A 27,561-nucleotide genomic window follows, 5' to 3' on the forward strand; every position below is an offset into this window, starting at 1 on the left:
CGAGGGGCTAAAGAAAGTTATCTTCTTCTTGGTAAGGCAAGAAAATGGTTTGACCAAAAGAGGCCTCCTTTGGTGAAATGCTATTCGATTTGGTCAAGATTCTAGGAACTCAGTATCTGGATTGCTCTGTCAAGTAAAGTCTTCTTTTGAGAATGACTATTCTTCAGTCTTTTTTAGTGAAATCGAGTATGATCGAGTTTTCTGTATTTGACTATTCAACTCTTCTAGAATTTGAGAAATTATTTTATGAATGAGAACTCTCCTCTCTTGAGTGAAAAATAGGCAGATCCACTTGTACGTCTTAACACCTTTGTCGATGGTTTCAACTGCATGATTCTTAACCGACAATCTTTGATTTTGAAAATCACCCTTGACTTTATGTCTTGATCTATTTGGGTGTAATCTATCAATATATTCTCATGTAACCATGAAGGAACATTGTTGAATTTCTCAAGTAAGTTTATTATTCTATCATGTTCCCCTGAGGATAATGTAGTACTGATTTGTACTTCTTAAGTGTACTCTGTAACTCCCATATTTATCAAGTTTGATTAGTGAGCTTTGAGTTATTCCTCATGTTAGATTTTATGTTCACATCATTATTACATGCATGATAATCAAAAACTTCTTTATATATTGAAAATAAAAAAACATAGACTGACACACTTGATTAAAGTCCAAAATTAAGAAAAAAACTAACGTAACTAAAGTAACCAACTGAATTTAAAGACTAAAGAAAATTGAAGCTAAAAAAAGAAGACTTAAAGTAAGGACATCATTCTGAATGGAAGGACACAATTCTAAGGTCTCTGCCACTTTGGATATCTTCGATGTGTGACTTGAACTTGTCTGCTTTTACTACATCTTCATGTTCTGATTTGAACATGTCAATGCTGAACAATTTATTGCTTCAATAATTTCTCTGCTCTATAGTTCTGCCACTACCTTAGGGTAGTTGAACTCATTCTAGCATGGAGCGAACGCACTATTAGGACCAATTGGATGAATGAAGGAAACTGGGTCAACTGATTCGAATTTGGATATGGATATTAGGTTCAGAGTAGGAGGGGGTTGATTTTGAAAGGTAGGCAAAGGGTTTATCTTAACATTGGGAGTAATAGGAGCGGGTATGGTGACATTTTCTTGCTCAATAAGATCTTGGATAGCATGACGGAAGGTAATGCACCTATCAAGAACATGACCGAGCATTTGATGAAATTCACAAAATTGCCCATTGTCCAAGTTTGGAAGGAGGGGATTAGGTAAAGTCTTAGGTTGCAATGGTGTCAACAATCCCCTTTTCATTAATTTTTGATAAGCAACACTAAGGGACATTCCAAGATTGGAACATTGTCTCCTCAACTTAGTTTGTGAGGACTGAGCGATTTGAAAAGATAGTGCAAAAGAGGTGTTGGCCACTTGTAAGGAATTGACACTAGGTTTGAAATGTTTGGATTTTGACTCAGACGAGTTACCAAAAAGTCTAGAAGAGTAGGCATCCTCAACTTGATTTCCAGCCTTAAGGAGGGACTGAAAAGTGGGAAAGTATTGATGTATCAAGTACTTAACATAATTTGGAGTGAGATTCCTAAGGATGATCTTGACTTATTCCTTCTCTTGAGGTCAGTCCCACAATTGAGCGACTTTAGCTCCCCATCGAGTAATGAATTTAGTGAAGGTTTCCCCAGGCTTCTGTTTGGTAGTTTCTAAATCTATTATTGTGAGCTCAATATCCGTGTTGAAGGAATACCGACCAATAAACTCTTTCATCAATTCATGCCATGTTCTTACCCAAGATGAGTCCAATGACATTAACCAGCGTAGGACAGGACCTGTAAGGGTTTTTTGAAAAAGTTGAGCCATTTGTTCTTCACTCAGACCCTAAGATTGCATTATGCCGACATATACTTTCAAGTGAATACTAGGGCATCCAATCCCGTCAAACTTCTCCATATCTGGCATTGTGAACTTCTCTGACAGACGGACCATGAGAAACAAGGTCATTGCCCCTAATCCAAGAGCAAGATCATCGGAGTCTTTGATATTCTTCAAAGTAGTTTCAACCTTAGTTATTCGATGAGCTAAGATAGTGTCGACAGGTAATTCATTATCTTTTTGGTCTTCGATGAGGTCAAACACAGCCTGAGGTTCTATAGCTTCATCTTTTTTTCTTTTCGATTTTTTGGGATTCAATTTGTGTTTAGATAGAAGTAATAATCTGTGCTTGAAAAGATTCTAAAATCTGACGGAGCGCAGCTTCATCCATGATACTCATTTCTTCTTGTGGCAAAGACTGACTACTTGACAATGGTACTCTGGAAAGATGATTTTTTTCACGGACCCCAAGTAGTACAGATGGAGGTTTAAAACATTTGAGACCAATTATCACCTGAGTGGAAATACACCAAGATTAACCATTGATTCTGAAAGTTTGATTCTTAATCACATGACTAAAATTTTGAGATTAGCTCAAGTTCGGTGGGAAACACTAAATCCAATTACACTATAAGTCTATAGTGACCAGGAAGGTGAAAAAGGTTAGTCACGGGTTTGTCCTTGATTGGGATAGAACCTTTGATCAGACGAAATAATTTTGACCCTAGGATCACATCTATTTGGTATAAAGTGGTTTGAATCTTTGAAAGTAAAATCAATTAGTCCAACAGGTTTGATGTTGATCAGTTTGATCTATTTGTCGATAAGGCCAATTGACTTACATTTCACACATTGGGTTGGATAGATATTGCGGGTCTAGTTTGAACGGTCTGGATCGGTCCACCCATTTACATATTGGTTGGATTGATTAGAGCAACTCGCGAATACCCGTAGCCAATTCGGGTCGTGACCTATAGGAAGGTTCCTAGACTTTAGGTTTACTACGTGCAATGCAATTTATCTGGCCACCCTTGCCCAAGTCAACCTATATGCCTTTCGAGCGTACTCAATCAGACGATACGTGGTGACTTGGTTTGATATACCGTATAGGTGATAATCTAACACTTCAACCCACTTCTCTGAAGTCAAAAGCAGTCAGTTTAATCCTCAGATCAGAAGTGGTGCGCGATGCTTGAGCAAAGGTACTCTTAAATCACCTCTTTTCTAGAATTGACGTAGTCTATCTTCCTAGTACCGTAGTACATCAGAGCAGGATCTTGCTTAGGCACTGGTTTTGATCAAAATGTGCAACTGATGTACTTGGATCATCTTTGATATACCTATGGATACGAGTCAAGAGTTGTAGCTTTCATAAATGGTTTGGCATCCCACAAGGGGACCGACCACGTACTAGTACTACGTTGGCAAACGAGACATGTGACCTTGTGGCTCACAATAGGTCAAAGGCTCAGGTCACTCCAGCCTAGGTGCATCGATATACCTTTTAGAGTAACCTGATCAGACGGTACTGATGCCCCAGTTTTATATACCCTAAGGTACGTGATTGGAGTTGTGGTTTTCATGAATAACATCGCATCTCCGAAGAGACCGAGCCACGTATAGGTGCCACGTTAGTTATATTGGGACATGCAAGCGTGCAAAACAATAAACGTGCTTGTGGTGTGTGCAATACAGGGTAGGGTGTGCCCGGGGCCTTTTCAAACCAATGGGTCCATAGGCCTAATCATATCATCACAGTATGGGTATTATAGGAATATTAATCAACATAATACAAAACCCATCGCATCAAAATTGAGATCAAGGCAATCACATCTCATATATCAAGATCATGGCATGTTAGATAGGCAATCAACACAAAGACTAATAATCCGGGCTAATATTGAAGCAAATACACAATTTTTAGTCTAAGCCAAAAAGAATTTTTTTTTATATGGTCCAATCGAGGATCGCTATGGTTGACCCAAAATAAATCGAGATTTCAACGAAAATTGAATTGAAGATAGAATGATAGTGGTGGAGATAGGGAGTGATGACTTTTTTTTTTTTTTTTTTTTTTTAACAAATTGAATTTTTTTTTAAGAAAAGAAATTCTCTTTTTTTCTTTCAAAATTCATTGAATTGATGACATTGGCTCGACCCATAGTAAAAGTAAAATCATATTGATTTAGACTTATACCGTTGTGATGAAAAATCCTTACTAACGAATGTGATTCCCAAAGTTTGGGGTGGGACCCATGGTATTGTAAAGGTTCAAAAATCATATTTGTAGGTTCTAATCTTAAAAAATGATCAAGCGGGTCCCATCCAATGTTTGTTGTAACCAACTCCAAAATGAATTGCTTTTTAATATATGCTGTCACAAACAATACTTTTTTTTTCTTATTGTGTCGCTGCCAGCACACACAACACAACACTCAAAACTCTATTTTTTTTTTCGTATTCAATCTGTGAATGATTCTTGATGAATTTTAAAACCGCTGAAAATGAACATTTGAATCACTTCAAGAAACATCTAAACAAAACTAAGGCAATATTAACTAAAAGAATGGCATCAAATTAATTCTTGACAAGAAATCAACATGTAAGAAAACTAATGCAATTTTTATGAAAAACTAAGTAACAGCCTATTTAATCATGATGCAAAAAAAAAAAAAAAAATTGACTAAGAAATCTAAGCAAAATCTATGCTAAAAAAAAATTGAAATGCACATGCAATTATTAGATTATGTTCAAATCAACCAACCACAGCTATTAAAAGTAAACATATCTGGTGGCTTTAGATATCCTTCAGTGAAATAATGATGAAACTATTTTTCTACACCCAAGGTGTGAAAATGGGAACAAGAGACCTCGAGACTGATTGAGATGAAAGGAATCAGATTCAAAAGAAGTCGACAAAGAATGCAACGCACCCTTTTTTTTATTATGTGTTGCTGTCAGCACCACACTCACACAACCTTTTTTTTTGTTTTTTTTGTTTTTTTTGTTTTTGTTTTTGTTTATTAAACGTTGCTGCCACAACACACAAACACACAACTCCTTTTTATTTATTAAATGTTACTGCTAGCTTCATCTTCACCTGCTTTTGCTGGCCAACCAGTCTCAGAAATTTATACGGACACATTCTTGAACTCTAACGTAGCCAAAGCAGCGTACACGGCATCGATCTGTCCGAACAACAGGCTTTCGTAGCAAGATTCGAGATTGGATCCAAAGCCCATGAATTCGGTTGGAAAAGCACATAATCAAAAGGAACTTGTTTCAGATTTCCCTTATGTGCGAGGTAAGGATATGCATTTATTAATAGAGATGATCCTTATTTTACATGAAAGTTCAAGATCTGAGATATTCTAGCTGGTTTGTTAATGGAGAGAAAGAGAGAGAGAGAGAGAAAGAAAGAGGAAGAGAGATAGAGAAACGTCCTCTCTATTTGTTGTTTTTCAGCATGAGTGGAGAAGAAGATAAAAGATAAAAAAATATTTTTTTTGCTAATGGCACACCATATGTTAAAAAAATTTATGATTTTTTTTTTCGATTTTTTTTCTTGGAATTCTCTCCTCATCACAAACAACATTAAAAAATAATTTTTTTATTTCTTACCACATTACTCACAAATAATTTATTTTCACAACTGGCCACCTATGCCTAGTAATGTGCTAAAAAATCATCCAAAAAAAATTTTTTGTTAAAAAAAAATCCATAACTCACATCCCAACCACTATCCTTCCATCATCAATTTATGTCAATTTGAATCTTTCATTATTTAGGGTCATCAAAAATTGACCTTAATTGAATCAAAAACAAAAATACAATATTAAAAATTCAAATAAACAATCTACAATCAAGCCACGAAAAGATAAAAATAAATAAATAAATAAATAAAATAAACCAAACTAAATAAATAAATAAATAACTAGGTCGATTTGGAAATGTTCTCATACTTGGGGCTTTTTAAGTTTAATCCTCAATAATCACCAGTGGAGTCGCCACTGAAAGCGCCCTCGATCCGCGTGGTGCGCGGATCTGCTTTTGACTTTTGAGGTTTGGGAATCGCCACCTAGTTATTACGGTCTAAGAACTGAACATCGACTCAAAACGGATAAAAACAAATAACCTACTTAAGAAAATACTGAGTCCGGGGTTCACGTTACAGGGTTGGAGGTGTTAGGTACCAACCCCGCCCGACAAGCATCGGTCTCTACTAATTCTCAAAAATAATTGCATTGCAAAATAAATCAAATACAACAAATAAAAAAAATAAGTTACCTTGCGGATTACAACGATTTCCTCAGCACTGACGGAGAGTATTCTTGTATGTATTTCCTTGTTATTCACCCGTCACTAGATCTGATTTCAGATCTCTAAGTTGAGGTATCTTCTTCTTAGATCTATGAGTTTTCTGATTTTTTTTATGGATTTCTAGGTGTTTGGGAAAGGGTTTTGGGTGTTTTTTGAACAAAATTTGGGGGTTGAATGATAGGTAAGGAGTTAGGGCTTCAAAATCAGGGTTTTGGGAAAGTTAGGGAGCCTCCTTGACCTACTTTTTCTCGGGTCTTCTCTTGGATACGAAAATAGGTTGTAGAGACCCCTATTTATAAATTTTTTTAAGAACTTTTTAGATAGAGTTAGAGTTAGATTATGTTTCTTTTAGATAGTTTTAGAGTTTAATTAGAATTCTTTTAGATAGTTTTAGAGTTTAATTACGTTTCTTTTAGATAGTTTTAGAGTTTAATTAGAATTCTATTAGGGTTAGGGTTTAATTAGAATTCTTTTAGATAGTTTTAGAGTTTCATTAGAATTCTATTAGCATTCAGGTTTGACTTTGATCTTATTAGATTGATTAGGGTTTTGACTTAAGTCTCACTTGATTAACTAGATTTTAGGATTTTGACATAAGTCTTACTTGATTGACTAGATTTTAGGATTTTAACTTAAGTCTTATTTGATTGAATTTAATTTTAATTAAGATTTCACTTTACATTAATTAATTTTTTAATTATTAATTTCAGAATTCTTAATTATTAAAATTGTAAAATTATCGTTTTACCCTCGGAGAGGATCTTTTGCGTTTTAAGTCGTTTTTCAATGTTCCAAGATGTTTTGGAATCAATTTTTCATAAGGAATTCAATGGGAATATTAGTTTGTGTCATTTATGAAATTTTTTATGCGAAATGATCATGAACTTTATGAGGGGTATTTTCGTAATTTTTTCAAATTTGGTGAAAATTGGCGAAATGGTTCATTTGGTTTCAATTTGTTGTTTTATGTGTTTGAAAGGATTTTTCTAAGCATAATGTAGGCTCTAGGGATGTTTTGAGGTTAGGGGTATTTTGGTTATTTGGTTATTTGGTCATTTTGTAGTAATTTTTATCGTAAAGCTTCTTTTTGTCTGAAAAATGATGATTTCTATGTTTTGAAGTTATATTTTCCTAGTGTAGCGTGGTTTGTACAGTTTTGTTAGTTTTAGATACCTCATCTGAATTTCTGAAACATATCTAATAACAAATAAAGCATTGGAATAATCATCCATCATTGGAAATGGTCGCGATCAAGTTAACGAGTTGATTAATCAGGTGACTGCAAAAATAGGGTGTTTACACTTGATATTTGATATTTGAACTGTATAATGAACATACGTAATTAGTCTTCCGATAAATGCAATAATTTATGCAATTAAGCCTAATTAGCATGATAGAACATACGATGTGATAAATTGAGGCTTAACACAATTATTCACCTAATCTAATAAAATATGGCTGAAAATCGAGATAAATGACTGGAAAAAGTACGGTTAAATCAGTGTTTTGAGACACTGATCACAAAGTTCCACAACCACTTACCCAGTAGGGCCTTATTAGCCACTCTAAAACCTTTGATACCCAACCCCCCATCTTTCTTTGGCACGCAAACCACCTTCCATTTCACAAGATGAATCTTCTTGCTACCCTGTCATGTCACAAGAAGTCCCTAATCAATTTTTTCAATCTCGCTTCAACCCCTTTTGGGACTAAGAACAACGACAAATGGTAAATTGGTATGCTGGCTAAGGTACTCCTAATTAGAGTGAATTTACCACTCTTTTTGGTTAAATAATATATTGCAATGGTCCTATAAATGCTTCACATTTAAGGGCATGTAGGTAAGATTTACCTATCTTAGTACATGCAATGATCTAAAGATTATCCTATTTTTGCCCATTCAACCTGATAAGATTTTATGTAGATAAAAGCAATTATACTGCAAATCCTTTAATTTAATTAATATATAATTAAACATAGGGAAATCTACCCTATTTTTTTGAATAAAATTGAGTTTAATGTTTGAGTTGAGCACCAAATGTTGAGTCTGGCAAGTTTTTGATATATATGGAGTTCACTCCTTTTGCAGCTTGGGTTTTAACTCTTCTAAGTTATTGTTTTACTTTTGTTATTTTCCCAATCATTTTCAAGATGTAATCAGTTGATTTCATAGAATTTGGCGTTGGAGGAGTCATTGAATGATCCATAAGACTTCTTTCCATACTATTCATAAGCTATTGTACCAATTCATTATAGGGTGTTGTTGTTTGCTCATTTGTGTATCGTTTCATAGGATGTAATCCTAATTGCGATCCAAAGGATATTGAAGACACCAAAAAAAGGTTCTACTGTTCAATGGCCCCGCAGCCGCACACTCACTGCGGTGTATGATGCCATGATGGAGGATGTTGTGTATCCTGCTGAGATTGTTGGGAAGCGTATCAAGTACCATCTTGATGGGTCCAAAATTATCAAGGTGAATTAAGATAATTGCAATCGAAGCTTTTTTTTCTTCTTGAACTATTTATTTTTCTACAGTTCTCTAGGATAGTTTCTTTTCCATTCTTAATCTGGGGTTTGGTTTCTTACTTGTTACAGGTGTTTTTGGATCCTAAGGAGCGAAACAACACTGAATACAAGTTAGAGATCTTTGCTGGAGTTAACAGGAAGCTTTCTGGGAAAGATGTGGTGTTCAAGTACCCAATCACAGAGTGATAAAAATTTCCTTCTATTTTTCATAAAATCTATGAATTATTTGCATAGTGATTATATATATATATATATATATTATATATATATTTAAGCAACTTGGGAGACTATTGGACTGAGGGTCTTCCTGGTTTTTGAAGAGGATTTCTCTTTATTGACTTGTGTTTGATTGATTATTTAGAGGACACAAAAGAAGCAAAATTTGCTGAACCTTTTGAAATGCCAATAAGTCTATTGTTATGATCAACACGGTTCAATGTGTGTATGCAGAATTAGAGGAATCTAGATTCCTTTGTAAAGTGTAATGCAAGTGTTTTTGTTATAGAATTAATCAATATAAATGGAAAACTTATTAAGATGTTCTGACCAATAAATCTTCAACTTCTATGGGTGGGTATATTAAAGGAGTTGCATGTTAGTAAATTAGTGCAACTTAAATAAAGAAAATCGATTCTTATTATTGATTTTTCAACTAATATATGTAAATTAGTCCGATAGACTAGGAATCGACCGTGGCCCAACCAATATGACAAATTTTTTGTTCCAATTTTCACATAGCCATCTCCACGATTGAATCATTCATGAGATGAGATCCAAAGATATACCCTGTAAGCTTAAATACTAGAAATTTTAAGCCACAAAAATGGAGATCAAAACTATACATTAATTTTTTTTTACATTTATATTATACTGGTAAAATGTTGCACATGAACTATCATATGATTATCAGATAAATTATATAAAATTTTATATCATTAGATGTTAGAAATATTTAATAATGTAATTGTAAATGAAAAACCAAGTTTATTTGAGCACATCATCTTATAATACATGAACCTTGCTGGAGTGAGCTCAAGATTGGACCTTATATCACACATCTTGACATGAAAGTGGATAGTAACCATGGATGCTTTTTCACTCATATCTTGAGGAAAAACATCTATGATTCCATACACTTTCATGTTAGGGTGTGCCATGTTAGATCTAATCTTGAGGTCACTTCAGCATTATTCTTATTTTACTGGATTAGGATCACTTTTGTTACAATCAATAAAGTTTAAAAAATCTTCTTTGAATATTTTGCCTTGAATAATTGTAGCTAGGGTATTTATTGCTTCACGAGTTCTCTTTCGAAACGCATAGCTTATCCCAAGCCTATATGTGTCCATCAATTCCTCCCTATGGGAGCATTTCACGTCTTTCTTGCCTTCTTGTCTATCCTTCCTAGACGTCCCACCTGACTCCTCTTCCATGTGCTAATCCCATGAGGACGCCCAGCTTGGCCCTCAGAGGTTGATGTGGCACTTCCACGTCATGCCCTAAAATTACGTCGTCTACATTTAGCCCCCTGGTTGATAAGGATATGGCATCCCCGTTCTCTATCAAGCATTCTTAATGGCGTCTTTATTGACCTATGTAGTGCATGCCCACTTTGTTTGGAACTATACCTATTAGTTTAATGTGGATCCCGAGGCTTGATTATCTCAACCGTTCATTCAAAGCCCTGCGTCTTCGTTTCTATTGACAATGACGTCATCGTAGTGGTCCACATGACCACCATCAAATGCAAACACAACATGAGGCTTAGAATGCATTTCTTATCACACGGACCCACAACTCAAATCCCCTTTCTTCCTTATTATTTCTTTTATCTTAAAAGGATAGAAACCTCATGGCGTCTAGAAGCAAGGTGGTGTGCAAGGGCAAAGATCTTAGGATGATAAGGGAGAACATGACCGTTGCTGCCAGCGACATGACCTTAGGGCGTAACTACCCTCATCCCGACGATTCCTTTACGTAGTTAGCTGATGCCTTATCATTTGAGGAGTTGCCACCTGCCCATGAGTGGATCTTTGTCGATGAGGCTGCCGATCACCCTAAGAGGGTGGATCCGCACTCCACGAAATACTTTCCCTTTCAACAGAGGGACATGGCATCCTTTCCCGTAACCCTAACCTCTCATTCTGACCCCTCTGAGTATAGGGCCGATGGGGTTCATCACATCTTGGCTACTGAATACATGGTGTCTCACTTGAAGGCGACAAGGGTTTACGACGCCTTATGTATTTCCACCAAGTTGAAAATCTAGAAAGATGTGCCGGGGATAATGTGCTTAGCGTCGAGATGGTGCAAGTCGACCAATACCTTCATTTGTTCTTGGGGAAGATTACGATAACCCTTGAGGATGTGTTTTTCTTACTCAATTTGGCCCCAGGCCATCTCCCGTCGCCCGTCGCAATCTTCATCTCAATGCAAGCACTCACACGAAAAATGAGAAATCCAAACGTGCCAACTTCGTTAATTGAGTACGATATTTTTGGGGTACACATTCAAGCTTTGAAGAGGGCCATAGGTGGCATGAGAAGTGTCACCTCACCGGTTTGGTGGAATATTGGTTATCCTGCCACATCATCAAATGTTCCCCCACGAAAATGTCCAAAAGTTTTTATTTTCGATGGCGATCAAGATTTCCCATGGATTGCGTTTTCTTGGGCAACCTTTATCGCCATCTATCGTTGTTGGCAAATGATCTTAATTTTTCAAATGGTGCTTGCTCTATATAAACCTACTTGCCTGTGAATTTCTTACAAATGTGGGTTTAGGAGTATTTTCCGTTGTCTACGCCGCCACTAATAAGGTTTGGGAAATCTCAAAGGTGGGCTCCATTCTCAAGGATGGCTCCGTTGCAAGCGAAGACCAAGAATCAGTGATGCCAAGGGCATGGAGATGGTGTGGGCCAAAGACCACTATCACCCTAGCTATCATCATTGCCCATTGTCCAAGATCTAGTTTCGCCTCTATTCCCCCCCCCCCCCAACTTGAGGGCATTGGGAAGATTAGCACTTTCGCAAGTGACTTGGGTACGAACCTATCCATTTTGTAGTGGCCAAGGCTTTAGGAAGGTCAGTTAGCCTTTTTTTTGCATAGCACTTCCTCTGGATATGTGCTGTCATTCTTTGGTGGCTAATGGGCAATTGAACCCTATAATCTAGACAAGTGTGCATGACAATGTGGATTCAATCAGGATCCTCCAAGTGCTCTATCGAAAAAGATATCAACCTCTTCAACGTTATCCCACTATGTTGTCTTTATTCTAGAGATTCTCTCACGTTACCTTTATTCCATTTGTGGATTCGTTTAGAGATTCTCTCGCATTACCTTTATTTCATTTCCCCGATGTGGGGAGGCATTGTTTTGTAAGTTCCCCAACTCAAAATTTCTGGATGCAGACCCTTGCCAAAATTAAAACTTTCCTTAGCTTGCCGCCTAAGCTTTATGTCTCCCAGTTGTGAAAGGTGCTACTAGATTTGCCACACCTAACAAAGTTGCCAAACAAAGTATAAATAGGGAAAATGCCGGTACCACCAAGGGAAGAGACGTCTTCTCCTCTAAGGAAACATCATATGACAATTAGTATGAGAACGCCCGTGTAAACACCTCATTTTTGTACTCGCCTAATTAACAAATTCATCAACTTGATCGCAACGATTCCCAATGATGGATGAATATTCTAAAGTTTTTATTTGTTATTAGATGTGTATCCTAAGCTCAAATTAGATATTTCAAGCAAATAAACTTTAAAAATCACACTATGCTAGGAAAATATGACCCAAAACATAGAATCATCATTTTAAAATAATAAACGTTTTACGAGAAAAATAATTTAAAAATAATCAAATTACAAAAATACCCCTGACACCAGAACATCCTTAGAGGCTATGTTACGCTTAGAGAAATCCTTTCAAAGACATAAAATAATAAACTATTTCACCAATTTTCACAAAATTATCAAAATACCCCTCATAAGATCCACGATCATTTCACACCAAAAATCCATAAGTGACACAAACCAATATTCTCATTGAATTCCTTACGAAAAATTGATTTTGAAACATTCTAAAATATCAAAAAAGACATTCCAACTCAAAAATCGTCTTCGAGGGAAAAACGATAATTTTTAAATCCTAAAACTCGAAGATCAGAAATTAATAATAAAAATATTAATTAATGTAAAGTGAAATTTTAATAAATCAAATTAAAATTTTTGAACAAATAAATTCAATTAATAAAACCCATGGGCCAAATTTCAAGTGGCAACCCATTTATTCAAGTAAGACCCACCTAATATTTAATAAAGAACCCTCCATTAGGGGTCCAAAAGAATTCAGAATAATTTAATAAAGAACCCTCACTGGGGGTTCTCTCAAATTTCAAAATTCTCATTCTACGTAAGTCAAAAAATAAAACCTAATTGAAACTAATTAAAATCTTATCTAAACCATTTAACAAATTACTTAAAGATAGACCTTATCTCTAAGAGACCTAATCAATCCCTAATCTTATCAACAAAGTTCTTTCAAAAGGGGCCTCTACTACCTAATTTCGTAGGTCTTAAGAAACCCTAGAAAACCACCATCAAAAACTCTCCAAAATCTTTTTAAAACCTAAAATCTGGAGCTTCAAGCCAATACCTAACCCCCCAAGCCCTAATTTTCAACTTAAAAACATCCAGAAATCCTAAAAAGTAGCACAAAAGTCAAAAAAAATATTTAAAACTAGAAGAAGAATGTCTCATTTTGAAGATTAGAAGCAGATCTAAAAATAAAGATAAAACGAGAAGATTCAAACGAAGAACACTCACCGCCAGCTTCTGAGGGAACCGACAGTCACAATCACTCAGGTAAAGAAAATGTAATTTTTTATTTTATTTTTATTTTAAATTTTAGCCATTTTTTCTAATTTAAATATTTAAGAAGAGTAGAGATTGACTTTCGCCGCGTGAGATTGGTGCCTAATACCTTCCAATCTCATAACCTGATTCCTGTACTCAAAATCTATTTGTAATTTAGTATTTTTTATCCGTTTAGAGTCATTAGTGGTTCCTAGACCATAAAAATAGGTGGCGACTCCTAAAAAAGAAAAAGTTGATCCGCACCCGAGGATAGAGTGTGTTTCAGTGGTGATTCCATTGGAGAAAATTTGAAGATCAAACTTGAAAATCCCAAATATTAGTGTATGGTAAAATTGGCCTAGTTTTTTTTTATTATTATTATTATTACTATTATTATTTATTTATTTTTGGCATATTGGTGAATTGTTTGATTGATTTTATAGTTTTTGGGCATTTCATTCTTAAAAGTTTTTTTATGGTCCAATCGAAGGTCACCTTTGATGACTCAAAATAATTTAAAATTAAAAAAAAATAATAATGAGATGAGGATAGAATGGTGGTATTTAGAATAAAGCAAAAGTATGTTAAAAATAAATAAATAAATAAATAAATAACAGAGACATACTATGGCAGCCTCTCTATTACACCCTTATTGAGGAAATAATAACTTCCCGTGTTATTTGAGAGTTTCTATTGCCACACCAACCGTTACTAATGCTACATCAACTATGTACAATTATTTTAGTCATTTATATAATAAGTGAAGGGGCATTAGTAAAAGTTGATTTGGCAATAGCAGTTTTCTTGTTACATAAAAATATTTTTTTTCCATTAACATGCGTTGCACTCTAGGTTTTGTTAATATTTTTTATGACATAATTTGTGTGTTTCAAGTGAATAAGATTAACTTACTAACCTAGTAAAATTTCATATCTTACTAACGGTCTTTGAGATTGTAGTGTGGCATCTAATACATGGTTTAAGAAACAAAATTTTCGTACTTTGAAAAAAAATTTCTCTCAATACAATTATTTGGCACTAAACTTTTTTAATATTTAATTTTCAAAACCTTGGATCTAAGTTTATAGGTTTTAAAATTGAATTTTATTCTTAGATCCAAGCTTTTTTCCTTCAAATAAAAAAGGTTATGATATTGGATTATTGATACGATGAACCACGTTGGCCTAATGACCTTTAGTAAAATTTGAAACCTTATGAGTTGGTCAAGTTAGATTATGTTCTCACTCACGGATTTTTTAGGATAACAAACTTCATATAGTAAGGGAATTTTGTGTTAAAAATTACACAAGGTTTGCCAAGCATGTCCCTCATATATATAAAGTCTTTTTTATTTTGTTTAATAAAACATAATTCAATTTTAAAAAAATTAAAAAGATAAAAATAAAAATAAAAAAATTTTCTTGTGCCTATCTCAATGATTGATATTATTTTGTGCTATCCTAATTGATTGATCATCTTTGTTCTTTTTTGCACTATCTTGATTGATTGCTTATATGATATGTCATGATCTTAATTAATACATATCTTTGATGTGCGTGCATTGATCTTGATTGATGTTATGAATACATTTATGTTTTATAACTATGTTTTTCTAATATCCATTTTTTAATGATGTGATGTGGCCCATAGGCCCATTTATCTAAAAAATGCCTGAGGCACATCCCACCTTATTTGCACACACCACTAGCAGGTCTAATTTATGATATATTGCACGTTTGCATGTCCTTTATAGCCAACGAGATACTAGTGTGTGACCTGATCTCCTTGTGGGAAGCGACATCATTCATTAAAATCACAACTCCGATCACGTATCTTTATGGTATATAAAAATAGGGCATCAATACTGTTTGTTCAGGTGACCCTGAAAGGCATATCGATGCACCTACATTGGAGCAACTTGAGATTTTGTCCTATTGTAAGCTGTAAAGTCACATGTCCCGATTGCCAACGTAGTACTAGTACGTGGTTGGTCTCCTTGAGATATGTTATACCAATTACGAAAGTTATAACCCTAGTCTCGTACCTATACGGTATATCAAACAGAGTCACCATGTACCATCAGATTGGGTACGCCCAAGAGGTATATAGGTGTATTTGGGCAAGGGTAGCCAAAGATTGCATTACATGTGGTAAACCTAGAGTTTAGGAACTTTCCTATAGGTCGCGACTCGAATCGACCATGAGTGCTCCATGGTTGCAATTCTTTAATCCAACCGACAGGTAAGTGGGTGGACTGATTCATACCACTCAAATTAAACCCATAATATTGGTCCAAGCCAATTGGTAAAAAAAATGCAGTTCATTGTCAACCAATTAAACTAGTTAGCCTAATTGGCAAATAGATCTAATCAGCCAATACTAAATCGTTTGGACCAATTGCTTTTCGGTTCAAATATTCGACCTAATTCCCACAAAGAAGATTCGGCCTTATGAATAAACTATTTGTCTGCCCAAAGGTTCAACTTCAACTGGAGTAGACCCGTGACTAACTTTTATTCTCCTTATACTCACTATAGACTTATAATGCATTTGGACTCAATGTTTCCCATCGAACTTGGGCTAATTTATATCAAATTTTTAATTATGTGGTTAATAGTCAAACCTTCATAATCAATGGTTAATCTTGGTGTACTTCCACTCAGGTAATAATTGCTTCCAAACGTTCTAAATCGTTATCTATATCACTTTGGGTCCATCAAAAGAGTCATCTTGCTAGAGTATCATCGTCAAGTCCAAGTAGTCAACCTTTACCACAAAAAAATAAGTAGCATGCATGAAGAAACACTATGTCAGATTTTGGAATCCTTTCAAGTATAGATTATTACTTTTATTTAAACACAAATTGAAGTCCTAAAGACTGAAAAGAAAAAAAGATAAAACTATAGAACCTCAAGTTGTATTTGACCTCGTTTAAGACATAGAAAATGATCAATTACCTGTAGACCCTATCTTAGCTCATCAAATAACTTAAGTTGAAACTACCTTGAAAATTATCAAGGACACCAACGATTTTGTCCTTGGATTAGGGGTACTGACGCTATTCCCTATTGTCCATCTGCTAAAGAAATTCACAATGCCAGACATGGATAAGTTTGATGGGATTGGATGCTCTAGGACTGACTTGAAAATATATGTTGGCATCATTCAATTTCAAGGTCTAAGTGAAGAACATATGGCTTAGGTTTTTTAGAGAACTCTAATGGGATCAATCTTATACTAGCTAATGTCACTAGACTCATCTCGTGTAAAAACATGACATAAATTAATGAAAGAGTTTATTATGTGATATTCATTCAACACGGACATTGAACTCATAAGAAGAGATTTAGAAACGATCAAGCAAAAGTCCAGGGAAACCTTCACTAAGTTCATTACTCGATGGAAAGTTAAAACTATTCAATTGTGGGATCGACCTCAAGAAAAGGAACAAATCAAGATCATCATCAGAAATCTCATTCCAAATTATGTCAAGGACTTAATGTCATAGTACCTTCCTACCTTTCAATCTCTCCTTGAGGCTAGAAATCAAGTTGAGGATGCCTATTCTTTAGGTCTTTTTAGTAATCCGTCTAAGTCAAAGCTCAAAATTTTCAAACCCAGTGCCAATTCCTTATAAGTGGCCAACACATCTTTCGCACTAGCTACTCAAGCCACTTGATCTTCACAAGTCAAGCCTAAGAGAATATTTTTCAATCTTGGAATGTCCGTTACGTCTTTCAAAAATTGATTAAAAAATGATTAGTGACACCATTGCAACCTAAACTTTTGCCTAATCCTTTCCCTTCAAACTTAAATAATGGGCAATTCTGTAAATTCTATTAGATGTCTAGTCATGTTCTTGATAGATGCATTACTATATGTTATGTTATTCAAGACCTTATTGAGCAAGGAAAGGTCATCGTATCCATTCCTATTGTGTGTAATGTTAAAACTAATCCCTTGCCTACCTTTCAAAATCAACCTCTATCTGCTTTGAACCTAATATCCCTATCCAAGTTCTGAATCAATTGATCTAGTTTCTTTCATTCACTCAATTGGTCTTAATGGTATATTCTTAATATACCAGAATGAGCCCATCTACCCTAAAATAGTAGCAAAATTGGAAGACAAAGAGATTATTGAAGCAATGGGTTACTCAGCATCGGACAGGAACGAATCAGAACATGAAAAGGTAAGAAAAGCATATGAACTCAAGTCATCCACCATGAAGATATTCAAAGTTGCATAGACCCTAGGAGTATGTTTAATTTTTCCCATTTTCTAGTTAAGCACCCCTGAGTTTTCTTTTATTTTCAGTTCAGTTGCGTCAGTCTTTGAGTTCAGTTAGTCATGTTAAGCATGTTTAATTTTTAAGTTTTAGTTGAGTTTGTTACTGTATTTATTTTTTAATTCCAATAAAATAAAGGAGTCTTTTGATTATCATACGCGTAATAATAAGTTGGACATAAAATTTAACATGAAGAATGGCTCAAAACTTATTAATCGAACTTGATAAATATTGGAATTAAAGAGGATACTCAAGAAGTACAAATTGGTACTACATTAACGTCAGAGAAACATGAGAAAACAATAAACTTACTCAAGAAATCCTATAAGAATATGTCAATCATATGCATAATGTAGCCTTTCATCAAAATAAATTACACCAAAAATAGATCGAGATATAAAGTCAAAGTCAAAGATTATTGATCAAAGATGATGCAGTTGAAACCATCGACAAAGGTGTTAAAACCCACAAAAAGGATTCATCGTGTTTTTGACTTGAGAGAGAATTCACAAAAGAATATGAGATTTTTTCGATGTTCGAAAAGGGTTGAATGAATCAATTTCAAATACAAAGAACTCTATCATACTCGATCTTTCAAAAGAAGATTGAAGGTCATTCATTTTCAAAAGGCATCAAGTTCCCAGCACCTTGATTAAATCAAGTAGTATTTCACCAAAGGAAGCCTCATTTGGTCGAACCATTTTCCTATCTTACCAAAAAAAAGATAACCTTCTTTAGCCCTCGTAGCCTCTAAAAAATCAATAGCCTCTTCTTTCAAAATTGCACCAACCAACCTCGGGAGGGAAGTCGTATGAACTACATTTTGACATAATCCTAAAAGAGAAGAAAAATTTGGGATACGTAGGCAATCTAAGAAGTTACTTCAGGTTCGGTCACGCAAAAAATACAAAAAAAAAATATATTCTCTTAAGGAAAATGTCATTCAAAAGGTAAAGGTTCAAAAATAATGCCAAACTAAGCGCATTAGAAAAAAAGAAGAACCAAAAGAATTGACGAAAAAAATAATACCAAACTAGGGGCATTAGAAAAAAGAGATACTTGAAATAATTGACAAAAAAAAATATTAGACTAGGGGCATCTAAGGAAGTCGAGCCTTATACCTTTTATTTCTAAATCCTGTCCTAAGCCCATCTATTAAATCCTTTTGAATGCTAATTAATTTGGTTAATGTATAGGAAATCAAAAAAGTAGTCGACTTGAATATTCGAGATCATCAAGAAGAAAGAAAAGTCTGCTAAGTTGAAAACTCGAAAAAACAACTTAGACAAAAGTTAGGGCATAACCATAAATAATAATAAAAAATAGGGCCTGCTAAGTTGAAAATCTAAAGAAGCAACCAAGGCATCCTTAGAAAAAGAAAAAGAAAAGCCCGTTAGGTTGAAAACCTCCAAAGGTAATCTAGGCAAAAATTAGAGCATAAAAGATAAAGAGGAAAATGAAAGATCATACCGAGAAGAAAAATTTAGAAGGAAGCTTACGTAGAAATTGGGAAATACAGAAAATCATTCAAGTCACAACATCCATTTTTTAAACAAGAGCTCCCATTCGACGAAGACAATACTAAAATTGAAGAAACTTAGAAGCCATCTTAAACATGTTGGATCTTTAACAATACATTTATTTGTCCAAGTGTTTCCTAAAAAACAATGTAAAACTATCAACCACTTTGAAGAGAAATATATTTTATTTTAATAATTATCAAGATTTTAAGTTCAGCTCAAAAGAAATTTAAATAAAATATCAATTCTTTATTACACACATGTTAATCTTAGGAGTCTTTAAAATTTAAAAAAATTATTCTGCCTGTCATATATCAAAATCCATAATTTCTCATCATGCTTTCTAAGTGCAATCTATTCCATCGATTTCATAGTCAAATTTCGATTAGAGGTCAACCTTGAAACTAGGGCATTTTTTAAATTCATTGTGATTCCAAAGTGTTCATTCTTAATCACATGATTAAAAGAAAAATCTTACTCAAAAATTTAAAAGTGGTGGAGTCCAATGCTAATATGAATCCAGATGCATGATAAGTCAATAAAGACCCAATCTCTCAATCATTGAGATTGATAATACCGAGGTTAAAGCTAACCCAAGCCCGAGAAGCGTGGTTCTTGTGAAATCCCGAATTTCTGATTTGTATCTCGAGAAAAAATAAATAGTGAAATTTTGAGAAAAATATTGAAAGTGGGACTTAGGAGTAAAATTTTAGGATGTTTCTGATCATTTTTAATGGAATATGACCTCACCATTAGATTCAAAATGATCGAAAAACATAGTTTAGCCTGTAAGCACGCTCAAATGCGAGTCCGAATATAAAAGTTGCAAAATCCTCGATTACCGGGTCGGACCAGGCTAAAACAGTGACTTTTTTGTTAGAGGAATAATTTTTAAAATTCGATCATACCATTGGGTTCATAACGAAAAATTATTTAACATAGACTATTTATTTGTCATTTTTGGAGATCAGGAAGTCGAATTATCGCCAAAAACGAAAATGACATCAAGTTTAGCGGTCACGTCAGGCTAAAAATGTAAATTTTTTATGGAGACATAATTTGTAGAAATTGACTATACCATTAGATCCGGAATGAAAAATTAGGCAAAATAGAGTATTCGTTTGTCAGATTTGGAGTCCGAATGATCAAGTTATCGACGATCCAAACAATTGACAAAATACCAATTTCGTCCCAACTTTTATATAAATAAAAAAATTTAATTTTTTTTTAAACCCATCTTCCCCAACGCATCCATACAACCGAGACATATAAAACGATTTTTTTTTCTTTTCTCTTCGACCTTCCACCTCAGATCATTCGCAAACGGTTCGCCGTCGACGATCGCCGCAGAAGGGAAAAAGGTCCGCAGCTACGTTCTCTACAAAATCCACCCAACCTTTCTTCATTTCACTTTCTATTTCACTCGATATCGTCAAAAATCAGCCGTATTTGGATACGGAAATTTCGAAACTTTGACCTCGGATTTCGTCCGTTTCGGGGTCAAACCGTCTTCCGACGCAGAAGGGAGAAACGTTCGCAGCCTCATTCTCTACACAACCCAATCAAATTCCTTCCGTTTTCTCATCTTTTTCACCCCGTATAGTCAAAAATCAGCCGTATTTTTATACGGAGATTTTCGTAACTTCGACCTCGGTTTTCATCGATTTCGGGGTCAAATCGTCTTTCGCCGTAGAAGGGAGAAGAGACGAGCACATCGAGATCTTCAAAACCACCGGGCCGGTTTCAAAAATCAGCCGCTTCAAAGTTCGGTCCGTCTCGATTTCCATGCCGTTCGCCTCGATTTCCGCGCACGTGCTTCAATTCCGTCGCCTAGTGATTGTAAGGAACTCTCAATTTCTATTAGTAATCTAGATTGTGAAAATTTCATTTAGGATTTTATCAAAAAATTTGGATGTATTTTTAAAATATAGAATTATTTTGTTATTTCAAAAATTCACGTCAGAATTGCATGTTTGATATGTTTAATTGTATTTTTAATAAATTATACGTGGGTAGGGTATTTTAACGGGTTATTGCCATAAATTGGGTCTTGTGCACTGCTCGGACCCCGTTTTGATATGAAATTTGTATTTTTTCAATATTATTGATAGAAATAAATTCTATAGTTGAAAAATGTGATTTAATATTCAATGAACTCATATTGAGTAGATGAATATCAGAAAATGGATATTTTATGAAGAGATTGAAAATTGTAAAAATCGAAAAAAAAGGGGAAAAATGGTATGAAACGGTAAAATGTCAGAGTCACACCCGAGGGGTGATGTCTGCATTTTATGTTGTTGTGTAGTATGCAGGTTGGTGAACGGATATCCGGGGATAATGTTACTAGTTGCATGTTTATTTACTTTCTGTTAGCGCGAGGCGCTCTGTTATGTTATTTATTTTAGGCCGGGTGGCCACACTTGCATGGTAGGAAACTGGATATCTATTCTCAACCTTGTATTGTTAATTTCTCTTTTGTTTTCAAATGAAAATAATATATATAAGTAGCTATTTTGTGAGCTGTTAAAGAGTTTGTGAATGCCTGAAGGGATAGTGCATCATATCATCCGGAGTGGTGTACTATCCTGGGATGTACGGTAGGGACCACCAAACTCATACGTGGTATGGGACGCGTATGAGAGTAGAGTCACAACTGGAATCCGGGTTTATTCCTCTCTATCTTTACTAGTGAACTTGTAATGTAAAGGTGGTCGTATACGAATGGTTTGTATCTTTGGGAATCACATGTACGCCTGATAGGCATAGACGAAGATGATTAGTCAGTGATCACTAACAATCTATAGTAGTCGAACGTTCTGACACATCAAAAAGAGACCCATTGCTTACGGTCACGTCAAACGGCCAGCCTGAGCCGGATAAATGGTCAACCAAGCGTGGTAAACAGCGACCAGCCACAAAATCAGGAACTAAAAGCCCGAGAAGAATTGTAACATCATGTCCCGACTGGGAGCGATCCAGTCGTGAATCCCAACTCTCTAATTCCAATACTCCACCATTGTGTATTATGTATCTGTTGTTTATTTTGATATATAAGATGAAATGAATGTTTATTGTTTCCATTTGATCAATTAGATTTGTATAAAAAGAGAATGTTATAGTGAGTACTGCTGATCGATGTAATGTGAGTTTTAAAATGTTTAGTTGCTCATCCCTGGCTATATGTACCAGTTAATCGTAGTTTTCTTCTGTAAAATTTTGTTTATTTTAAAATGATTCAGTATGTTTATTCGTTCATGTTAGGAGAGATTATTGGCAGAAATTGTTGCTTCCTTACTGGGTAACCCTTGTTACTCACCCTTTCCTTCTCTATTTTTTTTAGTTTCAGATCTAAAGCTTGGCGAGACAAGTATAGAGCACGAGTGAGAATCATCTGGTGGGTCAAATAGATAGCCAGACTTTGTCACTTGGTAAGTATTGGAGTTATACTCCATTTGTCTAGGAGTATTATAGATTTGTATTGAGCGTTAGGATTCTTGTTAGAGTGAGAAAATTTTGTATAATCCCGTAAATTTTCTTCTTCCGCACTCTGATAATTCGTACGTTATTAGACTTATATAGGCTTCCGCTAGTATTATATTTTGTATATGTATGCAGGATTGTATGTCGTTTATCAGGTGCAGATTGAACGCCTTGGAATGCTAACATAAACAGAGGAGACCATGCCGAAATTTCGAGGTGCTACATAATACCTCGAGATCTGACATGGGGATTTGTGTTAGCGTCCGGCGGGGCGCCACAGTTCTAATAAGTTTGAGTCTGAAAAATGAGACTCCAATTTTTTGAATCATAGAATATGATTTAAAGTAGGATTCTAATAAGTTCCTACAAACCTTAGCCCGAGAAACGTGGCTTTAGTAAATTCGAGTCTAAGAAACGAGACTCTAACTTATAAATCATAGAGTGTGAGTTAAAGTAGGATTTTAATAAATTCTTACAAACCCTAACCCGAGAAATGTGGCTCCAATAAGTTTGAGTCCAAAAAATGAGATTTCAATTTTTTAAATCATAAAATGAGAATTAAAGTAGGATTTTAATAAGTTCCTGCAAACCTTAGCTCGAAAAGCATGGCTCTAGTAAGTTTGAGTCCGAGAAAGAAGACTCCAACTTTTTGAATCATGAAATACAAGTTAAAGTGGGATTTTAATAAGTTCCTGCAAACCCAAGTCCGAGAATCATGACTCCGATAAGTTCGAGTTTAAGAAGCGAGACTTCACTTTTTTGAATCATAGAATGCGAGTTAAAGTAGGATTTTAATAAGTTCCTACAAATCCAAGCCCGAGAAACGTGGCTCCAGTAACTTCGAGTCTGAGAAATGAAACTCCAACTTTGTGAACCATGGAATATGAATTCAAGTATGATTTTAATAAGTTCCTACAAATCCCTGCCCAAGAAATGTGGCTCCCATAAGCTCAAATTCGATAAACGAAACTCAAACTTTTTGAACTCTAATAAAGAATTTCAAATAGGATTTAATAAAACTCCAACATCACTTGATGTCGATAATGCTACGACTCCAATTATCTCATTGTTCAACCTTGCCATAATTTCATATCGTATGATTGCTTTCATTGCATAAGTGGACTTCAATTTGAATCATTATTGTCAATGAGAGAAGATCTTTAGGGCCTAACACTTTTTTAATTGATGAGAGTTTATTTTCAACGATCTGATAGAACACTCCGTAGGCATCACACCATTACACACACGTACATTTTTGCATTAGTAAAGGATAATTTTCAAAAATTCAAGAACATGACAATCTTTAAATTCGGAGAGAGTTTTACCCTCAGAGATTCGAACGTCCTCACGAATTGTTAAATCAGGCTGCAAAATAAACTGTCATTGACTTTGGCATTCGGATATCGTACTATCTACCAAAGTAGATTTGCTATCTAGTTTGCTTCAACCCTCTGCTAAAAAGGGGAATCTATAGACACCTCATTTTTGTACTCGGTTGATTAACCAATTTGTCAACTCAATTACCACGATTCTCGATGATGGATGAATATTCTAAATTGTTTTTTTTTGTTACTAGATGTATTTTTCAAGCTTGGATAAAATATTTCGTGCAAGTAAATTTTAGAAATCACACTACGCTAGGAAAATATGACCTAAAACATAAACATTATCAAAAAATGATCAAATTACAAAAATATCCCTAACACCAGAACATCCCTAGAGGTTAAGTTATGTTTAGGAAAATCCTTTCGAAGACATAAAACAATAAATTAAAATTAAATAAATTATTTTACCAATTTTTATAAAATTACCAACATGCCCCTCATAAGGTCCACGATCATTTCACGTCAAAAACTCATAAGTGGCACATACCAATATTCTCATTGAATTCCTTACAAAAAATTGATTCTAAAATATTTTAAAATGTCAAAAAAAGACATCCCAACTCAAAAAACCTCTTTGAGGATAAAACGATAATTTTTCAATCCTAAAATTTGAAAATAAAAAATTAATAATAAAATTTTTAATTAATATAAATTAAAATTTTAATAAATCAAATTAAAATTTTTAAATAAATAAATTCAATAAATAAAGCCCATGGGCTAAATTTCAAGTGGTGACCCATTTATTCAAGTAAGACCCACCTAATATTTAATAAAAAAAACCCTCCATCAAGGATCCCAAAGAATTCAGAATAATTTAATAAAGAACCCTCCATTGGAAAGTTCTCCAAATTTTCAAAATTCTCATTCTACGTAAATCAAAAAATAAAATCTAATTAAAAACTAATTAAAATCTTATCTAAACCATTTAACAGATTACTTAGAAATAGACCTTATCTCTAAGAGACCTAAATCAAACCCTAATCTTATCAATAAAGCTCTTTAAAAAGGGTTTTCACCACCTAATTTCATAGGTCTTGAGAAATTTTAGAAAATCAAGGTCAAAAACTCTCCAAAATCTTTTCAAAATCTAAAATTTAGAGTCCCAAGTCAATACCTAACCCCCAAACCCTAATTTTCAACCTAAAAACTCCCATAAACCCTAAAAGTGATCATAAAAAGTCATAAAAAAAATATTCAGATCTAGAAGGTCACATTTTGAAGATCGAAAATAGATCTAAAAATAAACATAAAACAAGAAGATTCACACGAAGAACGCTCACCACCAGCTTTTAAGGGAACTGACTATCGCAATCACTCACGTAAAGAAAATGTAATTTTTTATTTTATTTTATTCTAAATTTAGTCCTTTTTTGTAATGTAAATATTTGAGAGGAGTAGAGACCGACTTTCGCTGGACGAGATTGATACCTAATACCTTCCATTATAGTAACCTGATCCCCGTACTCAAAATTTATTCGTAGTTTGGTTTTTTTATCCGTTTAGTCATCATTGGTTCCTAAACCATAATACTAATTGGCGACTCCCAAAAAAGAAAAAGTCGATCCACACCCACTGATCGAGTGCGTTTTTATCCCAGGACTCGTACAAGGGAGGCGGTTGGGACTCCAATGGTATGTTTGAATCACTTTTTGTTCATTGTTTGAGTTGCGACTTCTTATTTTCTTAGTTTTGTCTTAGTATTTACAATTCCACTTACTCCACAAAATAGGGAAGAGAATTCATTAGGTAAAAAGCACTCGAATGCCTCTTTATTAGTGAGGCGCATGGTTCGCCCTTCGAGTACTTCTCCTAGCGATGAAGGAAATGATACCTCCATAGTTACTCATCAACGTGGCCTTTTTCATTTGAAAGCTCTCGATTCGTCATCAACCCATTTTAAGGATGGGTTTAGTGTTCCCAACAATGACCTCTATGATGTGATTTTAGTTGATAATCTGAGGGGGCTGCTTCATGCTGATCTCGACATCTCCTTGGGTGAATCTCTATCTGGTTTTCTCTATGTAGGGTGTGATTATAATGAAGGGGAAAATGCATCCCATTCTCACATGGAAGAGGTCAAGTACTTCCCCAACCTCGTGTAATGCACACACTAAAAGACAAAAGACAAAGGTAGGAGACTCTTCAGGCATGGGGTTGTCCAAAGGGCAGGTGCTCAACGCCTAGTATAGGAGGGGATAGTTAGAAGGCGGCGTTGACTTCGTTAGTTAGTACCATTTGCATGGAAATCTTGGCTTGTGGCAACCTAACTCCCACACTATCATGTGAAAGCTCCTGAGTACGCACCAAATTAATAATGGAAAATCAAGGCTGATTCAGGTACGTTGTAGTAGGCAGAGGTTGATAGTATTATTGTCGCCGCTAGGGACAAGGCCCTTTATATAAAGATCCATGTTTGGCATGGCCACATACCCCGGAATGATTTTTTTATGTTTTGTTCTATTCTACAAGCACATATGATCTCTGATATCTTGAAAGTGGTCAAAGTGATGAGGAGCATGACTTTCGATGATCTTACCGCAGGGGAACTCATCGTTTGGGACGGGAAGATCAGGACGGTCGAAAAGGTTGATTTTGATGTAGGGTAGTTGAGGTCCCAATACGTACTCATTTTCGTCTCATTTACAGATCTAAAGCGAGTCGATGCCCAAGTTGAGGAGGCTTGAGACCTCGTTCGCCAGAGGGAGACCGCCCAAATTGAATCAGTGCTAGAGGTGAGTGGTTTAGAAGTCTCACTCGAGACCCAAGACAAAGTGATCTAGCTTCGCAAATAATGGGATGGGGTATTTCTATTTTAGAATCCATGAGTCGCTGGACTCGTAGTCTTTAAAATCCGTAACTGAGGGATCCCTTTTGACTATTTGATTCGTTATAACTTCCTTTCTTTTGTAATTACCAAAACGCAGTTTATGTTTTATTTTGTTTAAGTGTTTTTTTAACTAAGTGATCATGTTTGTCCCTCAGGTGGTTAGTAAATGAATCAATATGTATTTTGTAATTTGGAATGGAAAAAGACTTTTCATTAATGATGTTGTCATTACAAATATTTTCTTCCCTTCTCCGTTACTTCTTACTCAAAAGACTAACTCGCGATACATTAGATTGAATAAACTAAACATGCCTACTTACGAAAATGAAAGAAAACTACCTAAATTGATGACAACTAGTAACCACTTAAGTTGGATAAACTCATGGAAAATATTTCTTCAGTCATTCCCTGTTGATCGGGTCATCGAACTCTTTACCCTCAATTGTTGCGAGTCTATAATATTCGTTGTCAAAGGTCACATG

At 34.9% G+C, this 27,561-nt stretch overlaps 1 protein-coding gene and 1 long non-coding RNA gene across 2 annotated transcripts; both read left to right on the forward strand.

Moving 5' to 3' along the window:
- The first annotated feature begins 4,932 nt into the window (after positions 1–4,932).
- Positions 4,933–9,774, forward strand: LOC147406118 (small ribosomal subunit protein eS7-like). Its single transcript, XM_086434024.1, has 3 exons — positions 4,933–5,179; positions 8,489–8,671; positions 8,794–9,774. The coding sequence occupies exons 1-3, from the start codon at positions 5,171–5,173 to the stop codon at positions 8,908–8,910; spliced, it is 309 nt and encodes a 102-aa protein (XP_086290150.1). The 5' UTR covers positions 4,933–5,170; the 3' UTR covers positions 8,911–9,774.
- A 10,778-nt stretch (positions 9,775–20,552) lies between these two features.
- LOC147406119 (uncharacterized) lies at positions 20,553–22,991 on the forward strand. Its single transcript, XR_015175767.1, has 2 exons — positions 20,553–21,223; positions 22,728–22,991. It is a non-coding gene; the product is annotated as an uncharacterized LOC147406119 (long non-coding RNA).
- Positions 22,992–27,561: the final 4,570 nt, after the last annotated feature.

The sequence above is a fragment of the Akebia trifoliata genome, chromosome 3, assembly GCF_017979445.1.
Source record: "Akebia trifoliata isolate Shusen 1 chromosome 3, ASM1797944v1, whole genome shotgun sequence".
NCBI classification, from domain to species: domain Eukaryota; kingdom Viridiplantae; phylum Streptophyta; class Magnoliopsida; order Ranunculales; family Lardizabalaceae; genus Akebia; species Akebia trifoliata.

Bases quoted from the DNA above. Each gene is read 5' to 3' on its own strand.
- LOC147406118 (XM_086434024.1), top strand. The intron at 8,672-8,793 runs GTGAATTAAGAT...TACTTGTTACAG, and splicing joins ATGGGTCCAAAATTATCAAG to GTGTTTTTGGATCCTAAGGA.